Source organism: Salmo salar, chromosome 27 (genome assembly GCF_965601325.2).
Source record: "Salmo salar chromosome 27, fSalSal1, whole genome shotgun sequence".
Taxonomy (NCBI): Eukaryota; Metazoa; Chordata; class Actinopteri; order Salmoniformes; family Salmonidae; genus Salmo; species Salmo salar.
In genome coordinates this window covers 17,515,188-17,536,467 of record NC_138317.1, presented here as the reverse complement: position 1 = coordinate 17,536,467, position 21,280 = coordinate 17,515,188, and the positions used below count along the sequence as shown (strand labels likewise).

The 21,280-nt window shown below is 42.7% G+C and overlaps 1 protein-coding gene across 1 annotated transcript; it reads right to left on the bottom strand.

Moving 5' to 3' along the window:
- Nucleotides 1-17,013: 17,013 nt before the first annotated feature.
- txnip (thioredoxin interacting protein) lies at nt 17,014-21,017 on the bottom strand. Its single transcript, NM_001140431.1, is given in 6 exon segments — nt 17,014-18,140; nt 18,252-18,554; nt 18,856-19,215; nt 19,673-19,820; nt 19,917-19,992; nt 20,550-21,017. Coding segments are annotated over 6 exon segments (1,191 nt in total). The 5' UTR covers nt 20,806-21,017; the 3' UTR covers nt 17,014-18,092.
- Nucleotides 21,018-21,280: the final 263 nt, after the last annotated feature.

The following is a 21,280-nucleotide window of genomic DNA, read 5'->3' as shown; positions in this document are numbered from 1 at the left end:
CTCCATGTACTACACAGGCAGGTAGGGACAGCTATCACACACATACAATTATGCAGGCAGGCAGGTGCGCGCACACACCTGATCTTGTTGCTGATGTCCGCTGGGGCTCTCTCAATGCTCGAACTCGACATCCAATTCGGCTGCCAGCAGAATACCTTTAGATGCCTTCACCAAGCACAGGCGCCCTCTGAAGCTAGAGACCTGATGCTTGTGGTTTTTTACTTTTAAAGCAATGTAAGATCATTTTTTTTGTTTGTTTGTGTATGCTGTGTACTGCAATTCAGCTTTTAGCTGCCAAGTACGGCCTACATGTAAAATGAAATAAGCTACTACTATCTGTACAGCTACCCTTTGGTCTCAACCAAGCCCAGCCCTGCTTAGCTATGATATTTGTCACTGACTATTACCAATGTGCTATCATGTGAATGATTGCTGCGAGAGCTCCAATGAAAAAGGAAATAGATTCACTGGTGCTATCGAAGTTATTCCAAAGGGTAGGTTTAACAGAGCAAATTAAATGTAACAATACTATATCACTCATATAGCATCAATAATGCTATTTAGGACTATATAATATTTGCCATGTCCTCAACAGCTATTGTTTCAATTGAACCCATAATTCTATTAAATATAGACAATACAATAGGCCTATGGTTACAAGCTCTGGTTGATCTCAAATTTTATGATATTTAGTGATATTGTCAACGCAACCAAACATCAACATTTGAAGGACATGTATCTTCTGCTTGTATAGTTCCATCTGTGCCACTGACTTAGTCTGGCTTTAATTCCAGTTTGTCTACAAATTAATAATTGATATGTTGGATTCATGTCTCCATCTCAACCAAATTAAAAAACTAGAGCTGTGTTTGAATACTCATACTAACCGCACTAACCGTACTATTTGTGATGTAAATTGAGTGTACAGTCGTGACCAAAAGTTTTGAGAATTACACAAATATTAATTTTCACAAAGTCTGCTGCCTCAGTTTGTATGATGGCAATTTGCATATACTCCAGAATGTTATGAAGAGTGATCATGTCAGGTGTCAGTGTGCAGCAGTAGGACGGAGTTAGGCGCAGGACACAGAACTGAGTAAAAGACGTACTTTACTCGAAAAGAAACAGCAATAATTTCCACGCAGGGAAAAACACATCAGTGCACAGAAGTCTAGAACACTAAACAAAGAACAAACCCGCACAAAACTATGTGGGAACCAGAGGGTTAAATAGGGAATAAATTATAACGTAATGGGAACCAGGTGTGTCCAATCAAGACAAAACTAATGGAAAAAGAAACATAGATCGGTGGTAGCTAGAAAGCCGGTGACGTCGACTGCCGAACGCCGCCCGAACAAGGAGAGGCACCAACTTCGGCGGAAGTCGTGACAGATCAGATGAATTGCAATTAATTGCAAAGTCCCTCTTTGCCATGCACATGACTGAATCCCCCAAAAACATTTCCACTGCATTTCAGCCCTGCCACAAAAGGACCAGCTCATATCAGTGATTCTCTCGTTAACACAGGTGTGAGTGTTAACAAGGACAAGGCTGGAGATCACTCTGTCATGCTGATTGAGTTCGAATAACAGACTGGAAGCTTCAAAAGGAGGGTGGTGCTTGGAATCATTGTTCTTCCTCTGTGAATCATGGTTAACTGCAAGGAAACACGTGCCGTCATCATTGCTTTGCACAAAAAGGGCTTCACGGGCAAGGATATTGCTGCCAGTAAGATTGCACCTAAATCAACCATTTATCGGATCATCAAGAACTTCAAGAAGAGAGGTTCAATTGTTGTGAAGAAGGCTTCAGGGCGTCCTAGAAAGTCCAGCAAGCGCCAGGACCGTCTCCTAAAGTTGATTCAGCTGCGGGATCGGGGCACCACCAGTACAGAGCTTGCTTGGAGGATGGCCTGGTGTCAAGAAGGGCAGCAAAGAAGCCACTTCTCTCCAGGAAAAACATCAGGGACAGACTGATATTCTGCAAAGGTACAGGGATTGGACTACTGAGGGCTGGGGTAAAGTCATTTTCTCAGATGAATCCCCTTTCCGATTGTTTGGGGCATCCGGAAAAATGCTTGTCCGGAGAAGACAAGGTGAGCGCTACCATCAGTCCTGTGTCATGCCAACAGTAAAGCATCCTGAGACCATTCATGTGTTGGGTTGCTTCTCAGCCAAGGGAGTGGGCTCACTCACAATTTTGCCTAAGAACACAGCCCTGAATAAAGAATGGTATCAACACATCCTCCGAGAGCAACTTCTCCCAACCACCCAGGAACAGTTTGGTGACGAACAATGCCTTTTCCAGCATGATGGAGCACCTTGCCATAAGGCAAAAGTGATAACTAAGTGGCTCGGGGAACAAAACATCGATATTTTGGGTCCATGGCCAGGAAACTCCCCAGACCTTAATCCCATTGAGAACTTGTGGTCAATCCTCAAGAGGTGGGTGGACAAACAAAAACCCCAAAATTCTGACAAACTCCAAGCATTGATTATGCAAGAATGGGCTGCCATCCGTCAGGATGTGGCCCAGAAGTTAATTGACAGCATGCACATTTTTGGCCACGACTGTATAGTATGCTTATTGGTCATAGTATGGATATAATTAGTGTGACAAAAGTTTCCGGATGTTGTACTGCACCGTGGACACTATTTCCGTGCTTTTAGTGCAATTCTTCAGAAAATGGGTGTGGCTTCACAACGTTTTCAGATTTGAAGAAAATGGCGGAAAATATGCAACCGAAGTCCAGGAGAGCGGATTCAAATTGATTGCTTTAACTAATTATGACAAATGTTAAGAAAATGTTGAGCAATGTAATAAAGTAATGACTTTTCAAACAAGTTACTGTTGGCTTACAATTTGTTAGCTACGCTATCCTTACGAACCGCATAGCATATCATTACAGCAGTATGTATTGGTATGTTATCTACTGTAGCTACCTAATGTTAGTTGGCTACTAATACATAGAACTTGTCAGTATAGTAACAATATGCTATCTAACTAACTACCCAACGTTTATTGACTTGATTATTCCTGTCATTCTTAGTTTGTGGTATAGTCGTTGTGCGTTCTCGATGGACGTTCGAGTGTCTTCGTAATTCGCTCTGGCTATCTACTCCGATTTCAGAGCACTCTCGTCCGTGAGTGTACCTGTGCCAGAGTGCAAAATAACTGATGAATTTACGAACGCTCAACACAAGTTGAATATGGCCGGTGTCATTAAACATCGGCAAAAAAGCGTAATTAAATTGTTGCCAGCGGTACAGTTATATTCACCAATGCTATGGATAACATGAAATCAGCCTAACCATCTCTGCTAGGATGAGTAAAATGGTCAGAGTGAGGTGTTCTCTCATTTTTTGTATGGAAGTAGCTAGCAAGTTAGCCAGTTAGCTTGGGTGCTTGACTGCCGTTGTGAGGTCAGAACGCTCGGATCAACCCTACTCCTCGGCCAGAGCATGCAGTGTGTGCTCTGAATTTACAAACAGACAATCTGACAACATTGAATTTGCGGACGCCCAGAGCGCACTCTGGCACTCCAGACTGAATTTAATAACACACCTGGAATTTTGTTATGCTAACTAGCTAGCAAGTTGTTGCAAAGCAACAGCATCAACTTCCGGTAGACAGGCGAAGCGGTAGTACGCTCAACTAAAAGGATACCGTTCATTTACAGTATACTAAAATTGACTTTTATTATGTTGTATATACTCATTAAGTTTGTAGTATACAGTATGTTAGTATGGCTATTCGAACACAGCTTAGGACTAAATCATATCAGACTTTTAAAGCGCATTTAAAGTTTGATTTAATTTGATTTAGTCCTATTCTAGGACGTGAGTCCAACATATCAATAATTCATTTGTAGAACAACTGGAATTATAGCCAGACTACGGGCTCTATTCAATCTGTATAGCTGAAGTGTTAACTGCACAATTTCCCAATGAGCCGACATATGCAGCGTTTACCATGAATGCAGTCTCCGCTAACGCAGGAGCACTGCCTTTGAATTTCAATCATGCTGTAACGCTGAACTTCCGCGATACAGATTGAATAGAGCCCTAAAACTGTGTCACAGATGTAACTATCCAATGTAACGTATACGCAGAGAGTCAGGAAGCAGGTGCAGAAGGTGAGTTTAGTAATAAGAAACATGAAGATAAACAAAACAGGAGTAGCGTACTGAATGTAAACAAAACCAATATTGCATGAAGACTGAGGCTACTGAGGGCTAAATAAAGGGAAAGTAATCAAGGTAATGATGAAGTCCCGGTGTGCACAACAATGCGGGGCAGGTTTTTCATAATGATGGTTGCCAGGTGTGCGTAATTTGGGTGTCCAGGACCGGTGGTTAGTAGACAGGAGAAGTTGAGTGCCGGAGAGAGGGAACGGGAGTAGGCATGACAGCCAAGTAGAAGATACATCTCCTTCAAATGTTGGTATTTGGTTGCGTTGACATATCCAAATATATTTCATTTATACTTCAAATAGCCACCCTTTGTCTGGTGCAGCACTCAATCACTCTACTTCTTGGTAAAATAGCCCTTACACAGCCTGGGTGTGTGTTGGATCATTGTCCTGTTGAAAAACAAAAGATAGTCCCACTAAGCCCAAACCAAATGGGATGGCATATCGCTGCAGTATGCTGTGGTAGCCATGCTGGTTAAGTATGCCTTGAATTCTAAATAAATCACAGACAGTGTCACCAGCAAAGCACCCCCACACCATAACACCTCCTCTTCCATGCTTTATGGTGGGAAATACACATGCGGAGATCATCACTTAGGGGTGTACTCACTTTTGTTGCCAGCGGTTTAGACATTAATGGCTGTGTGTTGTGTTATTTTGAGGGGACAGCAAATTTACACTGTTATACAAGCTGTACACTCACTACTTTACATTGTAGCAAAGTGTCATTTCTTCAGTGTTGTCACATGAAAAGATATACTCAAATATTTACAAAAATGTGAGGGGTGTACTCACTTTTGTGAGATACTGTAGTTTGATTTGTTGAACACTTTTTTGATTACTCCATGATTCCATAAGTGTTATTTCATAGTTTTGATGTCTTCACTATTATTCTACAATGTATAAAATGTTAAAAATAAAGAAAAACCCTTGAATGAGTAGGTGTGTTCAAACTTTTGACCGGTAGTGTACATCTCCTTTAAATGTTGATATTTCCGTTGTCAACCAAACACAATTCAATATTATTAATAATACAGTAAATAGCGTTAAGGCAAGTTAAAGCAATCTTACAAATTAATGTAACGTTCAACCTTAAAATAAGTAATACATCCATGGCCACATTTTGAGGTAACTGTAACTATACATTTCTTCTTATGTTTAAGTGATAATGCGCGAGAAGCCGGTGTTTGGAGGATATATTGACACAGGTGTTGTTAGGCCCAAGACGAAGTCAAGGGCTGGCAAACCGTGTCAATAAATCCTCCAAACACCAACCTCGATGGCATTATCACTTTTATACAACGGATTACCAACATATTCAAATAATGATTGACGTAGTTTCATTCAAAACTTTATTTTGATGAATTTATGCATACTATTTCATCCTTCCACAAGATATAGTCCCGAAACAAATCAAGTGTTGCTACCCAAGTCGGCTTGTCATTCGTTCTATTGGTTTGGTTGCCAGTGACGCGACCCAGTTGTTCAGTCTTTTTGTTCTGTGGCTATGGATGCAACCCAGTCGTTCGTTCTAAATGTTCCATTGCCATCATGGCTGGTAACGTTCTTATCCCTTGAATGCTAGCTAGCCAACTACAGCTAATTTACAGTGACATCAAACAGTGCAGACAGAATAACAACGGAAGCTGCATTTGTTTAAGCTGTTTTCTAGTGACATTTATTTGATACATCCATAACAATGAGCTAATGAGGCACGATTTCGTCTGACAAAAAATGTGCTCTCTTGTTAGAACACTGTTGTTCAGAGGAGCTAGCCAACAACACAGCTAACACAATCACTTCAAACTGAAGCTGGAAAAAATGCGAACTTGCTGCACTTCATTTCGTTTGACCTTTTTTCAATTGACATTTCTTTGTATATATCCATACAAATGATGATTCATGATTTAGACTGGCTGAGAAACGCTGCCTCTCTCTCTCTCTCTCTCTCTCTCTCTCTCTCTCTCTCTCTCTCTCTCTCTCTCTCTCTCTCTCTCTCTCTCTCTCTCTCTCTCTCTCTCTCTCTCTCTCTCTCTCTCTCTCTCTCTCTCAGAATATTGAAACAGACAGTAATGTTTATACAAATCTCCACTGTTGAAAACTAAATGTTAGTCTAAGTGAAATGTGAGATAATCTCTAGATGCTTTTTATAGTGGAGATCAAGTGTATAATTTGCCTGGCTGGGCTGATGAGACAGTGGATTGCGCAGTCAGATGGAACAGAGTAAATAGGCATTTTAACGTCATAGATTTAGCCGGTGGTAACTTGTGGAATAGACACCGGCTGGAATGTGCTTTTAATCAATTAGCATTCAGGATTAGACCCACTCATTGTATACAATCATATAAACCATGCATGTTCAAGATCGCATGAATATGTCGTTGCAGGTCTGTGGAGATCTTTAATTATTTTTATTTTTATTTATTTATTTCACCTTTATTTAACCAGGTAGGCAAGTTGAGAACAAGTTCTCATTTACAATTGCGACCTGGCCAAGATAAAGCACAGCAGGTCGACACATACAACAACACAACACATGGAGTAAAACAAACATACAGTCAATAATACAGTAGAAAAATAAGTCTATATACAATGTGAGCAAATGAGGTGCGATAAGGGAGGTAAAGGCAAAAAAGGCCATGATGGCAAAGTAAATACAATATAGCAAGTAAAACACTGGAATGGTAGATTCGCAGTGGAAGAAAGTGCAAAGTAGAAATAGAAATAATGGTGTGCAAAAGAGCAAAATAAATAAATAAATACAGTAGGGGAAGAGGTAGTTGTATGGGCTAAATTATATATGGGCTATGTACAAGTGCAGTGATCTGTGAGCTGCTCTGACAGCTGGTGCTTAAAGCTAGTGAGGGAGATAAGTGTTTCCAGTTTAAGAGATTCTTGTAGTTTGTTCCAGTCATTGGCAGCAGAGAACTGGAAGGAGAGACGGCCAAAGGAGGAATTGGCTTTGGGGGTGACTAGAGAGATATACCTGCTGGAGCGCGTGCTACAGGTGGGTGCTGCTACGGTGACCAGTGAGCTGAGATAAGGGGGGACTTTACCAAGCAGGGTCTTGTAGATGACCTGGAGCCAGTGGGTTTGGCGACGAGTATGAAGCAAGGGCCAGCCAACGAGAGCATACAGGTCGCAGTGGTGGGTAGTATATGGGGCTTTGGAACAAAACAGATGGAACTGTGATAGACTGCATCCAGTTTATTGAGTAGGGTATTGGAGGCTATTTTGTAAATGACATCGCCGAAGTCGAGGATCGGTAGGATGGTCAGTTTTACGAGGGTATGTTTGGCAGCATGAGTGAAGGATGCTTTGTTGCGAAATAGGAAGCCAATTCTAGATTTAACTTTGGATTGGAAATGTTTGATGTGAGTCTGGAAGGAGAGCTTACAGTCTAACCAGACACCTCGGTATTTGTAGTTGTCCACATATTCTAAGTCAGAACCGTCTAGAGTAGTGATGCTGGACGGGCGGGCAGGTGCGGGCAGCGATCGGTTGAAGAGCATGCATTTAGTTTTACTTGTATTTAAGAGCAGTTGGAGGCCACGGAAGGAGAGTTGTATGGCATTGAAGCTCTTCTGGAGGGTTGTTAACACAGTGTCCAAAGAAGGGCCAGAAGTATACAGAATGGTGTTGTCTGCGTAGAGGTGGATCAGAGACTCACCAGCAGCAAGAGCGACATCATTGATGTATACAGAGAAAAGAGTTGGCCCAAGAATTGAACCCTGTGGCACCCCCATAGAGACAACCAGAGGCCCGGACAACAGGCCATCCGATTTGACACATTGAACTCTATCAGAGAAGTACTTGGTGAACCAGGCAAGGCAATCATTTGAGAAACAAGGCTATTGAGTCTGCCGATGAGGATGTGGTGATTGACAGAGTCGAAAGCCTTGGCCAGGTCAATGAATACGGCAGCACAGTATTGTTTCTTATCGATGGCGGTTACGATATCGTTTAGGACCTAGAGCGTGGCTGAGGTGCACCCATGACCAGCTCTCAAACCAGATTGCATAGCGGAGAAGATGCGGTGGGATTCGAAATGGTCGGTAATCTGTTTGTTGTCTTGGCTTTCGAAGACCTTAGAAAGGCAGGGTAGGCGAGATATAGGTCTGTAGCAATTTGGGTCAAGAGTGTCACCTCCTTTGAAGAGGGGGATGACAGCAGCTGCTTTCCAATCTTTTGGAATCTCAGACGACACGAAAGAGAGGTTGAACAGGCTAGTAATAGGGGTTGCAACAATTTCGGCAGATAATTTTAGAAAGAAAGGGTCCAGATTGTCTAGCCCGTCTGATTTGTAGGGGTCCAGATTTTGTAGCTCTTTCAGAACATCAGCTGTCTGGATTTGGGAGAAGGAGAAATGGGGAAGGCTTGGGCGAGTAGCTGTGGGGGGTGCAGTGCTGTTGACCGCGGTAGGGGTAGCCAGGTGGAAAGCATGGCCAGCCGTAGAAAAATGCTTGTTGAAATTCTCAATTATAGTGGAATTATCAGAGGTGACAAAGTTTCCTATCCTCAGTGCAGTGGGCAGCTTGGAAGAGGTGTTCTTATTCTCAATGGACTTTACAGTGTCCCAGAACTTTTGGGAGTTTGTGTTGCAGGAAGCAAATTTTTGCTTGAAAAAGCTAGGCTTGGCTTTTCTAACTGCCTGTGTATATTGGTTTCTAACTTCCCTGAAAAGTTGCATATCACGGGGGCTGTTCGATGCTAATGCAGAATACCACAGGATGTTTTTGTGTTGGTTAAGGGCAGTCAGGTCTGGAGAGAACCAAGGGCTATATCTGTTCCTGGTTCTAAATTTCTTGAATGGGGCATGCTTATTTAAGATGGTGAGGAAGGCATTTAAAAAAAATAACCAGGCATCCTCTACTGACGGGATGAGGTCAATATCCTTCCAGGATACGCGGGCCAGGTCGATTAGAAAGGCTTGCTCACTGAAATGTTTCAGAGAGCATTTGACAGTGATGAGTGGAGGTTGTTTGATCGCAGACCCATTACGGATGCAGGCAATGAGGCAGTGATCGCTGAGATCTTGGTTGAAAACAGCAGAGGTGTATTTAGAGGACAAGTTGGTTAGGATGATATCTATGAGGGTGCCCATGTTTATGAATTTGGGGTGGTACCTGGTAGGTTCATTGATAATTTGTGTAAGATTGAGGGCATCAAGCTTAGATTGTAGGATGGCTGGGGTGTTAAGCATGTCCCAGTTTAGGTCACCTAGCAGCACGAGCTCTGAAGATAGATGGGGGGCAATCAGTTCACATATGGGGTCCAGAGCACAGCTGGGGGCAGAGGGTGGTCTATAGCAGGCGGCAATGGTGAGAGACTTGTTTTTAGAGAAATTGATTTTTAAAAGTAGAAGTTCAAATTGTTTGGGTACAGACCTGGATAGTAGGACAGAACTCTGCAGGCTATCTCTGCAGTAGATTGCAACACCGCCCCTTTTGGCCGTTCTATCTTGTCTGAAAATGTTGTAGTTAGGGATGAAGATTTCAGAGTTTTTGGTGAACTTCCTAAGCCAGGATTCAGACACGGCTAGGACATCCGGGTTGGCAGAGTGTGCTAAAGCAGTGAATAAAACAAACTTAGGGAGGAGGCTTCTAATGTTAACATGCATGAAACCAAGGCTATTACGGTTACAGAAGTCATCAAAAGAGAGCGCCTGGGGAATAGGAGTGGAGCTAGGCACTGCAGGGCCTGGATTCACCTCTACATCACCAGAGGGACAGAGGAGGAGTAGGATAAGGGTACGGCTAAAAGCTATGAGAATTGGTCATTTATGACATCTGGAATAGAGAGTAAAAGGAGCAGGTTTCTGGGGGCGATAAAATAGCTTCAAGGTATAATGTACAGACAAAGGTGTGGTAGGATGTGAATACAGTGGAGGTAAACCTAGGCATTGAGTGATGATGCGAGAGATATTGTCTCTAGAAACATCATTGAAACCAGAAGATGTCATAGCATGTGTGGGTGGTGGAACTGAAAGGTTGGATAAGGTATAATGAGCAGGGCTAGGGGCTCTACAGTGAAATAAGCCAATAACCACGAACCAGAACAGCAATGGACAAGGCATATTGAGATTAAGGAGAGGCATGCTTAGCCGAGTGATCATAAATGTCCAAGTGAGATTCAGACAGCTAGCCGGGCCATAGGTAGCAAGCTGGCAGAAGATGGAGGGAGGTCTGTTTTTAGCCACCTCGTGTGTTTCCGTCTGTAGATTAGTGGGGTTCCGTGTGATAGTGGGGACCAGTCCAATTGGCAAAATAGTTATAGTTATAGTGGCCCAAGAAAATTGTCCGATAGACCTATTAAGATAGCAGCCGATAAGACAGCTAACGATTAGCGGGCCGCAGATGGGCGTTCAGGTTACGTTGCGATGGAGGGGCCAGTTGGATAACTCCCTCGGGCAGATAACGTCGGTAGTCCAGTCGTGAAGGCCCGATGGGGCTCCGCATCGGCAGTGAAACGGGTCCGGATAGGTGATTGTAGCCCAGGAGTGGCTGATGGAACTCTTCAGCTGGCTAGCTCCGGAATAATTGATGTTAGCTCCGGGACCAACGTTAGCCAATAGTCACTCGGGTAGCAGCTAGCTAGCTGCAAGATCCAGGTGTAAATGTCCAGAGCCTGCGGCAGAAATCCGTGAATATGGAGAGAAAAATAGGTCCGGTATGCTCTGGTCTGAGTCGCGCTGTACAAAACTGGCGATAGCTTTTCGAGCTAAGGGATAGCTGATGACCGCCAACCGTGGCTAGCTGAACTCCAACGTTAGCCAGTGAACTGGCCAGCCTCTGGCTAACCTCTGGCTAGCTTCTGTTGTGGATTTCAGAATTGAGGTAAATAATACTTTTTTTTTTAATTGGTGAGGCGGGTTGCAGGAGAGTGTTTTGAGGTTGAGTTTTTAGAAAAAAATATATAAAAAGATATGCGAAGAAAAGATGTAAAAATATATATATATACACGGGACACGACAAGAGGAGGACAAAGGACGTCTGACTGCTATGCCATCTTGGAATGAGACAATTGCTTTAATAATAATCTGCGCAAAATCTGGAACGCCATTGATCACTTGCACCATGTGCTTTTAATGTAATCTCAACTGCAATCCATGTAATTTGGTTTTGCTAATAGCATTGATAACACATTCATCTGTTCCATAAATAACAGGGGCGCAACTTTGGTTTTAGAAGTGGACTTATTAATATTTAATTTTTTTAAATTCCAGTCGGATAAACACTCCAAACAGCCTACTCGACCGCTCTGAGGCATCCGCATGGTCCTAAAGCACACTATTGCCTGATTTTGTATCCCATTCCAATGATAAAACTGGGGGGGGGGACAAAAATGCAATTTCAGAATGTGGGGTAGTTCCCCGTCCCCAGTGAAAGTTGCACTCCTGATAAATAATACAAATATCTGACATTGTATTCCTCATTTGAACTTTGCTATGGTCGAAAGTACAGTGATAGACATTTGGGTGACAACTAAACCAAAAATCTGAAATAATTTTTCTATTGGAATTTGGTTGTGCTTTTAGATAGTTGAAAGCATAGTGGTAGTTTGGAAAATCACACAACTTTTGGCTGTCTTTTTGAGTGGGTGAATATAGGTTTTATTCTTAGTGATTAACGTCTCAACCAAATATTAACCAACTATCCACGTTGAAATGACGTAGTGTGCTCAGTAGGAAGTGACTCACACCCCACTGGGCACAGACGTCAATTCAACGTCTATTCCACGTTGGTTCAACATAATTTCATTGAAATATTGTGGAAACAACATTGATTCAACCAGCGTGTGCCCAGTGGGACAATACTTTACCCTGGTGAGTGGGCTGTCAGAAACGTGTCCCCTTCCTTGACCCCATGGTAGCAGAGCTGTTATACGAGGCAGGGTCAACAACAAGGGTCTAAGATGAATGACCTGAGGTCAAACACTGTAGAAGGTCAAAGTTCAGTGACCCAATTGAAAAATCCAGTGCCAGAAACATATTCTTGCTTTTGTGCCTTTTTGTACGTGTCTACTTTCATTGCCATACCCCTGACTAGCCTTTATCCACTATGAAGGTTGCTGTAAATTGTTGTTCACATGTATAAGATGTTGAAGTTGGTATGAGTTGTGAATATGGCTGAAAGGCCTTGCTTTTCCCAGGACATGCAGGGCATGTAGCCTACTGTGTTCGTGCAGTGTCCCTGTGTCTGGCATCCTAGGTTTAAAACAATACCCCTGTCTGATTGTAGCTTCTGGGGATAGGGTGCATACTGCGACTGGTTTGTAACTATGCAGGAGTTCCATCCTAATGTGTTGGCACCAGTGGTGTAGTGCTATTTCTTTTAGGTGCAGAGCGCATTAAAAAATATATCATTAAGACATAATTTCTCTATCAAAGTTTGTACCAACTATTGAATATTATTATAGACTATGCATGAAATGCATCCTCCAGTTGAAATGTCTGTGTATGCCCACACATATTGTCTCAAGAAAATGTAATATTTTTAATACCCTCAAACACCAAGTTAGGCATACCTAACTTCCAAATAGGCCATCATCACTGTCAATTGTCAATTATAATTCTTCACCTTTTACTGGTGAAGTGTCCAAACTGTGTCTGCATGCCAATCATTTGATCTTAATCAGTTTAATGGGAATATGCGCTGTTGAGGAAATACATGTGACTATTCAGCTTCAGTTAACCATCCTAAAATCTCACTAGACATTAAGTGTTTTTGGTGTAACAGGAACGTTATAGGCCCATTATGCTATGCAAATATATTCGGTTCTGTTATGTAAAATATCATTATGTGATCTTGCAGGACACTTCAGAAAAATGTTTCCAGAAATATTTTTACCAGCTCAGTGGATATAGCACTGCTATATATATACTTTGCCAGGGAGGCTTTATTTCAAGGAAAGCAATCCTTAAAAATGTTTTTGCAGACTTTAGTCTTCAAAAAAACACTACAGTGAATACTAGTATTTATACCATATACCATAGTATTTTTTTCATGTGGATATATCTGTTATCTGCTGTTGATATTTCTTCCACAGCAACCACATTAGCCGTACCCACTCATCAAGTTCAGAATGGGCAAGTAATGGTGACTCAATGGGGTGGAACAATCTCAAGGGAAACAGTCATTAACCAATATGCGTTGGTGGGTTTCAACCATTTCAGTTCACCATCTGCTACTTCTTTGGTCAACCATTAACTTTGGGAATGTTTTTATCAGTCCTATGCCACCCTCATCCTTAGACCCTAGGGAAGTTGTATGCACCTGAAGGCTGTACATGTAAATGCCCACCCACGACATATAACCAAGCCAAACAGTTTGTCCATGTACATTAGTGCAGACGTTGGCAGAAATTGCAATGGACAAGCATGGCACGGCACGAAGATGGGCACATGTACTACGAACATAGCTAGTTCTTGTGACCTTACAGAGCTGTGTGAGGCCATGTGTCCACAAACGTGAGGCAAGCCTGAATGCAAACGAAGGATGCGCCCAGGAAATGGCCTTGTCAAGGTCTCCCCAGGTCATGTGAGCACTGACCCTATGGTGGCTGAATGCCTCGCAGATCTCAAGTTAGGCTCAACCCCATATATTCAGACAGAAAGTGAAAATGAAGCATATGCTTTAGAGGTTGTCAGAGAAGAGGGGGTGGTGTACTATACCTTATCGGCTGCTGCTGGACAGAAGACAAGCGATGGCCCTTATCACTCGACCTGCAGAAGTAGCACTCATGCACGTCAGCACCGAAACACAGAGTAGAGAACATGCTTTGGAAAAATTCCCTTTGTTCATGCTTGGACCCTCAGTCTTGACTGCATGCATCACTGACCAGACAAGGGCAAGAACAATTAAGGATTCTCCAAACTTCATCTCTCTTCATCTTTCATCTTGTCTCTCTCAGTCAATTGTTAAAAGGCCAAATTACCAAAAATAGTCTGGCCACAGGCTTGTAGGATAACCAATGCATTTAGGTAACACAGTATAAGCAAAATTACATGACTTTGGGTTCCCACGCTAGAGACAGACAAAACTAAGAAAACCATCTAATTGGGGACATAGTTTAATAATTATGAGATGAAGGGGTAGAAACCTGGGGAAAACATAATTGGGATCACTAGACATGTAGGTAACTTGAAAGGATAAAAGCACAAGCTGTATTCGTTCCACTCCCATTTGAAATGCCTTTCAATTCTTCTCTGGGTAAACAGTGAGTATTTCTGTTTGTCTGGACTTATTTCATGAAGGGAATGTTTCCAAAGAATTGTGTTTATCCTTGTTCAGTTTTTAGGGCAGGGTAAGTTTTAACATCCAAGGCAGAGATTCAAATCCGATTGTGGATTTAGACATTGCACCATTTAAATGTTATTTCCAATTGAGCAGACATATACAGCGTGGAACATGAATGTGGTCTCTGCGAATGCAGGAACATTGCCTTTAAAACGTGCATTGCAGACAAAGCGCAATCGGATTGAATCCCGGCCCAAGTATATTTGCTCATTATCGTGGTCTCTAGAAAATCAATGTCTGTCATATCTGCAGCAAGGTTTTTTCTTAACTCAAAGCTACTCCATCACCTATTTATTGATGGATATTGACTCTCTCCATGTGAGATAAAGGCACTCAAGTAGTTATTGGGGTGTTTGGTTGCAACAAGTTCTCAATCTTATGGTAACTTATTTGTCATTTTTTACAGTTAATTGACACTGAGAATTTGAGAAATATTCACATCCAAATCTCATCCAAAGGGAAGACTTTTGTTGATGGGCAGCCCCATTTTCCTTTGATGTGCTTTAACCCACCTGCTGTGTTGCGGTCGAATTGGACCGATTTACAAGTTTCCTCTCTGAAAAATATAGTTCATTTAATCTGATTGTCATAAGGTTCCATGATTTTGTCCACACAGGGCATCTGAACACGCAAAATACATTTTGATGATTTTCATTACATTTTGGGTGTTTTATTTCACTTTTGTACACCTGTGGTGTCCCTATTCAAAAATGACCGGCCATTAGAAATGAATGGGTGAGACTACAACTCGTGTATAAAATTGAGTTCAGGCACATGCCCATTCATCAGATGGACACACTTCCTCTCCCAGACTCCCACATGTATGTGTGTTTGAGCACACACCTCACTCCCCTTCTTGGCTTCCATGCCAACCCACATGAGAACCTTTCCCCAATAGAATCTTTCCCCCACGGGAACCACACCTGTTGGCATTCTTATAAACAATCGCAACATTGTCTCAATAATATATAGAACTTTTCTCGCAGCTCTGGTATATAAAACTTTTTAGAGGCCTTGCTCACAATTCATTCGGTGGCAGCACAATGACCAAACGATATACTGTATGTGAGGCTCTTGATCATATCTTTGATCAGGACACTGGTGAGGAGGAGAGGCCAGGAAACTGACAGTGAAGATGCATTAGAGGAGGAAGTGTCAGATGTTGAAGACAACACAGAATATGATCCAGACCAAGAGACAACCGATGTGGAACAATCCAGGGATGAGGAAGAAGGCCCTGCTGAGGTTGTTGTTACATTCCGGTCAAAGAATGGGAATTTGTCCTGGTCTTCATCCCCACATGAGAGGAGAGGTCGGCTGTCGGCTGAAAATGTTATCAGGATGATCCCAGGGCCAACGAGATACGCCATATCCCAGGTTGATGACACAAAATCCTGACACTATTTAAAAAATTGAAATGGTTTCAAAACAAATGTCCTTGTTAAACTTTGACACAAAGTAGTCTGTTTCATCCAAGTATTTTTTATAGTCAAAATAATCCATTATGCTTTTTTTTTACTCAAAAACGAATTGTATGAGCTCAGGTCAATGAGGCCTACAGCCCGCAAATAGAAGTTCAAAACTTGTAATGTTCACAAGAACTTAAGTCGATAAGATCTAACACATTTTAATCAGCTATAATGAATTAACATGAAACAAACACAATAGGGGGGATAAGGGTCACATCCTGTGCAAGGCTTAGGGCTCTACTCAATTCTCATCGCAGAAGTTCAACTATACAGCGTGATTGAAATTTAAAGGCAATGTTTCCACTTTAGCGGAGACTGCGTTCATGGAAACGCTGCATATGTCGGCTCAATCGTAAACTACCTTCACATTCCTATCCGGAATCTAACGCTTCAGCTTTACAGATTAAATAGAGCCTTTAGTTCTGATAGTCCCAATATTATATTCATACTATCGCAATAGTAGTTTGTGATAAAATGTATGTGCCCAATTTTTTGGGGGGAAAGGTAGCACTTCCAATAGTCATGCAGCGGTAGTTCCACAAGTTCAATAAAATAAACTTCAGTATTAAGGGTTAGGAAATGGAATTTGGTGGAACCAAATATTTCAGAAACATTGTAAATACTAGGGGCTGGAATCAAGCCACTTTAAAATGTAAAAGATAATTTCCCGATTGAGCTGACCATGAACGCAGTCTCCGCGAACGTTGCCTTTACATTTCAATCGAGCTAGATATACACAGTATATGTTCCCGGAGTAGCCCTCTACATGCTTGTCACCACTCAACCATCTCCCCAACCAAGCCATGAACTGTCCACCTCCATCTTCAGAGGATGCATGTACTCAAAACTTGGCCTCTAGTGGTTGACCGAGCTATAGCTACTCATAATTTCAAATGTAACGCAGATCTTACATAATACTGCAATTCAGATTGAATCCAGTCACAGGCTTTAAATTACAATTCCCTTTCAGATAAGGGATCATCTCTAGAAGCAACTGTGGCTTGGTACTGTTATTGCTTGGCTATACAGTGTAATGATTGTCATGTACCACATGATTTATTGCAACTTTTTATTTATAGAAAAGTCTCATACAAAAAATAATTTCCATTTACAATATGTACAAAATATAAAAGATGCATTGCATTCTCAGAGATCAGTTTTACAACATTTATTCAGCTTAGGCATCCCACAGTGAAACGCTTTCTAAGATAAACCCAAATATATTGTCAATATTTTCACACAAGGTGCATTTCCTCAATGTCTTATGCCCAGAATACTCTCCCGTTTGTCTTGTGATTCAGCCATCATTTGAAATACAAAACAATTTGAGCCCTTGCTAATATGGAGGTGATACCACAATATATCGGTGTTTGATTTGGAGACACTCCCAACAGATCATAAACATTCAAAGCAAAACATGGGAGAAACAAATCTAAACCATGAGATCTCCTATAGGCAGTTAGAGCACTATGCATCCATAAGAAAGTGCAATACCATAGAAGACACCGGTACAGAATATAGGACTCTGCATGATTGTCCTTGGGAAGATATGTTCCTCAGATGAAATGCCACATTTGTGAAATACAGGAATTATACAGAATGACTAAACACCATGAAGAACAGACACCCAACAAGCAAAGAGCTTATTCATAATCAGTCGGGGACTTGTCAACAAATGCTTGGCCCCAGCGGGAAACTCATGGAGATCACATGGTTTATAAAGGACTATAAGATCCCTCTTAATTTCTTAACAGTCATCTCTTATGTATTAAGAACATTGAGGGTATTGGAAGGAGCAGCTTATTCACACCAAGACGTCGCAAACCATGAAGTCTGCAGTGTCATGCTCAGGTGCAGAAACCTGAACAGCAACAGTCCAGGAGGAAACCGAACAAGATCCGCTTAGGTGGTGCTGCAAAGATGGCCGACAGCGCCGGCACAAGAAAGACTTCAGCCTCTTGACCTTCACATCCTCTTCTTTTCTTGATGCAGGGCCGGCTCCGATACCAGACACCCCGTCACTTCCCAAAGTCCGTCCAACATTAGTTTGGATATTCTGCTCCTTTTCAAGTGAGCTAAGTGCCAGAAGTGGCCCTTGTACAGTGGACCAGAGTTCTGGAAGCACTGAGGTATTTCAGCAGACCTGCAGCATGCGAGTGTTGCCATTGAACTCCTCATCAACCTGTAACCGGCGAGAGACACTTGTGTTAAATCACCTGCTCATCAATTCAATCACAATGAACTAGTACCATCATGGAGATACTTTATCTGCATTTATTTTCAAGACACTCACCTCAGAGTAGGCAGGCAGGGGTGGGAACTGGAAGGCTGAGGGGTGCATGAAGATGGGGCTGTCATCGCCGTCGTAGTCATTCAGCAGGGGCGTGAGGGGCTGATCCAGGCGGCAGTCGCGGGTGACGTCGCAGTAGCTGGGGGGAGCAGAGGGCATGCGCAGAGACACCCAGCTGGCTGAGGCATTGCTGACCGAGCCGTCTGTGCTGCTCACACTGTTGGTGCGGCTGCCCAGGCCGGCTGTGCCGATGACCAGCGGCAGCTCCAGGATCAGCTTCTCGCTGCCTGGGATGTGCATGTAGATCTGGAGGAGAGGATAACAGTTAGAAACCAGACTTGCTGAGTGGCCATTTCAAAAGGCTACATGTCTTACTAGTGCGGACACTTGGCTCATCCTCTTATCTAATTGAAGTAGTGTCGGATTTAGAGTAATGAACATACTATTATAAGCACGTCTATGATAATTGCGACGAGTTAGTTTAAAGGTTGATAAATACACTTCATTTCACCAATGAAAGTCCATTGCTACTAGAAACGGCTGCTTACCACAAAAAAACATTAGCACTATCCTATTATGCTAATTCGAGGGGGATCAAGATGCTCACCATGAGGGCGTACTCCACACGGATGATGTTGCAGCCCAGCATGGAGGGCTTGATCTTGGGCACACGGATGGTCTTGCCCTGCCAGGCGTCGCACATGCCAGAGATGATGTGGTTGCCACGCACAGAAGAGAGCTTCTGACGGAAGACCTTTGTCCTGCCATTGGCCTGGTAGGTGTGCTTGGAGATGATGGCTGCCTTGGGCACCACAATACGTGAGCAGGTGTTCTCAAACTTGGCACAGATGCAGATGTCTTCGCCCTCACAGAACCCCTTGCGATCGATCTTGGCGTTGAGGGACACCTGGCCGTCGGGAATGAACATGCAGGTGACCTTCTTCTCCTTCATGCCGCCTGTAGGAGACTGACGAGGGAGACAAAGAAACTGGTTACACAAGGGCTCACTTTAACAATGCTTTTGAGATCTCTAATTCAATATCTATTCCTTCATGTTCACAAATGCCAAGTTTTCTAAATCGTTTAGACTTCTAGGACCTATGACTTGAATTGCATGAGGTCAAATCTGTCCATGCTTTACAAGGGAGACTGCTGAGCAGGATGAGGCACAGGTGCCCAACCTGAAGCATCACATCTGGGCATGTCACACGACTGTAAACCCAAAGGCTGGTTGAATTTAACGCTCAAGGGAAACACCCGATACAGACTGCTCACTCTTAATGCTTTCAGATTGTCATCTGTTGTGTATCAGCAATACCATTAAAAGGTGAGTTTCCTTAGAGTTCAGGTGGCTAGTTGGCTTGCACCTCAGCTATTTCTACTTTTGCAGTTCAGGCTTTGTGATAAGTGAGAGATGAACTCACCAGCAGATCTGGGGTGTTCACATCCAGGGGCTCCTCCACCTCAAAATGCTTCTTGCACTCCAGGGCAGGCTGAGCTGGCCTCTCCATCAAGGCCTTGACGAAGTACTGGACATAGCCAAACTTGCCTTTGTAGGAAGACACAATCTGCCTGTGGGGAAAGAAAAAGGTAAGGCAGAGCCACATACAGAGGAAGCTTTATATTGTATTAACTCAATTAAATACAGGCCAATGCAAAAAGACTTACCCTTGCTGGGGGAGCTCAAACCCAAACATGTACTCGTACTTGTTGCCAGGTCTAAGGACAACTGATCCATCATGATCTGAAAATTTTAATAAAGTGATTTAATAATGGTGATTTGCCTGATTAGTGGAAACGGCAAGATACAAAGTTGCTTTTTTTAATGCTAGACAGTCAGCTATGTTAACTTCTAAAGCCTAGTGTTGGAGGTTTGCCAAGGACACCATGCTACCCTCAGCCTAGTACTGTGAAACAGATAAATGCTTGACACCTCAGAATGGGATTCCCTGTATACACTCCACATGTACTAGTCAGCCACTGCTGCCAGCAGCTTTTGCGTTGGCCAGTCATTCACTCCATGAAATTCAACTCTGAAATCATTGACTACTTAAGTAGACACTTTCAGTTTAAAAACAGCTCATTACTGCTAGGTAAACTAACTTAATACTTCACATTATTCTGTAATTCGATCCTTACAGCGACAGTCACATTTGAAATGCATGTAATAATCACAAACTGATCGTCTACTACAGTAACTAATCAGTCATCAACACCATATGGGTATCTACTTGGCTAACGCTACACTTGAAAATAAGTTCTTTATATTGATTTTACGGAATAATTCAATGAGGATCTTACCAGCTGGCTGGTCAACAAGTTGAACAACTTCTTCGTATCTCAAGTACTCATTCTCCTCTCTGCATTTCTGCTTTCCTTTGGCATATTCCACTTTGGCGCATCCAACTCCGAGCACCCTCATAGCCGAGACTCTGGTCACCTCCGCTACTTCCACCACGATCCTCCCGGCTACTTTGTCTCCACTGCAGTAGAAAGCCTTGCTAGCATCGCTGAAAATGACCTCGAAAGTCTTTACTCTCTTTGGCATAGCAACCATGTTTGCTATTTAGTCGATATAAGTCTAATAGTTACACTGCAAGAAGTTCAGAGTTATTCCAACTCCAAATCAATGTTTTGTTGTTCAATAAGACGGTCAAAGTCAATATAATGAATTGAGTGAGGTTTAAAGAACTACGAATGTGAAACAAGGCAAAAAGCTTGCTTTGGTGTAAAACTATCCTCAAGTATATCCAACCTACTGTCACGTTAACTTTAGGACCTACAAACAAAGGAGGAAGGCGCAGCTTTTATATGAAGAAGCCAGCCAGTGATTCACCAGCGTTGTTGATCGCTTCAGCTGAGCATGTGGAAGCAGAATGCACAGCATGGTACAGCGCATGAACATCGATGTTTGTGTCGTTTGTAACCAATCAGCGCCCGGGAACGATGCGTGGACACCTCGTGGCTGAGAGGATAGAGCGAGTGCTCAGCAGCTGTCACAGAGGAAGGGCTTTTGGAGGAGTGGCTAGATT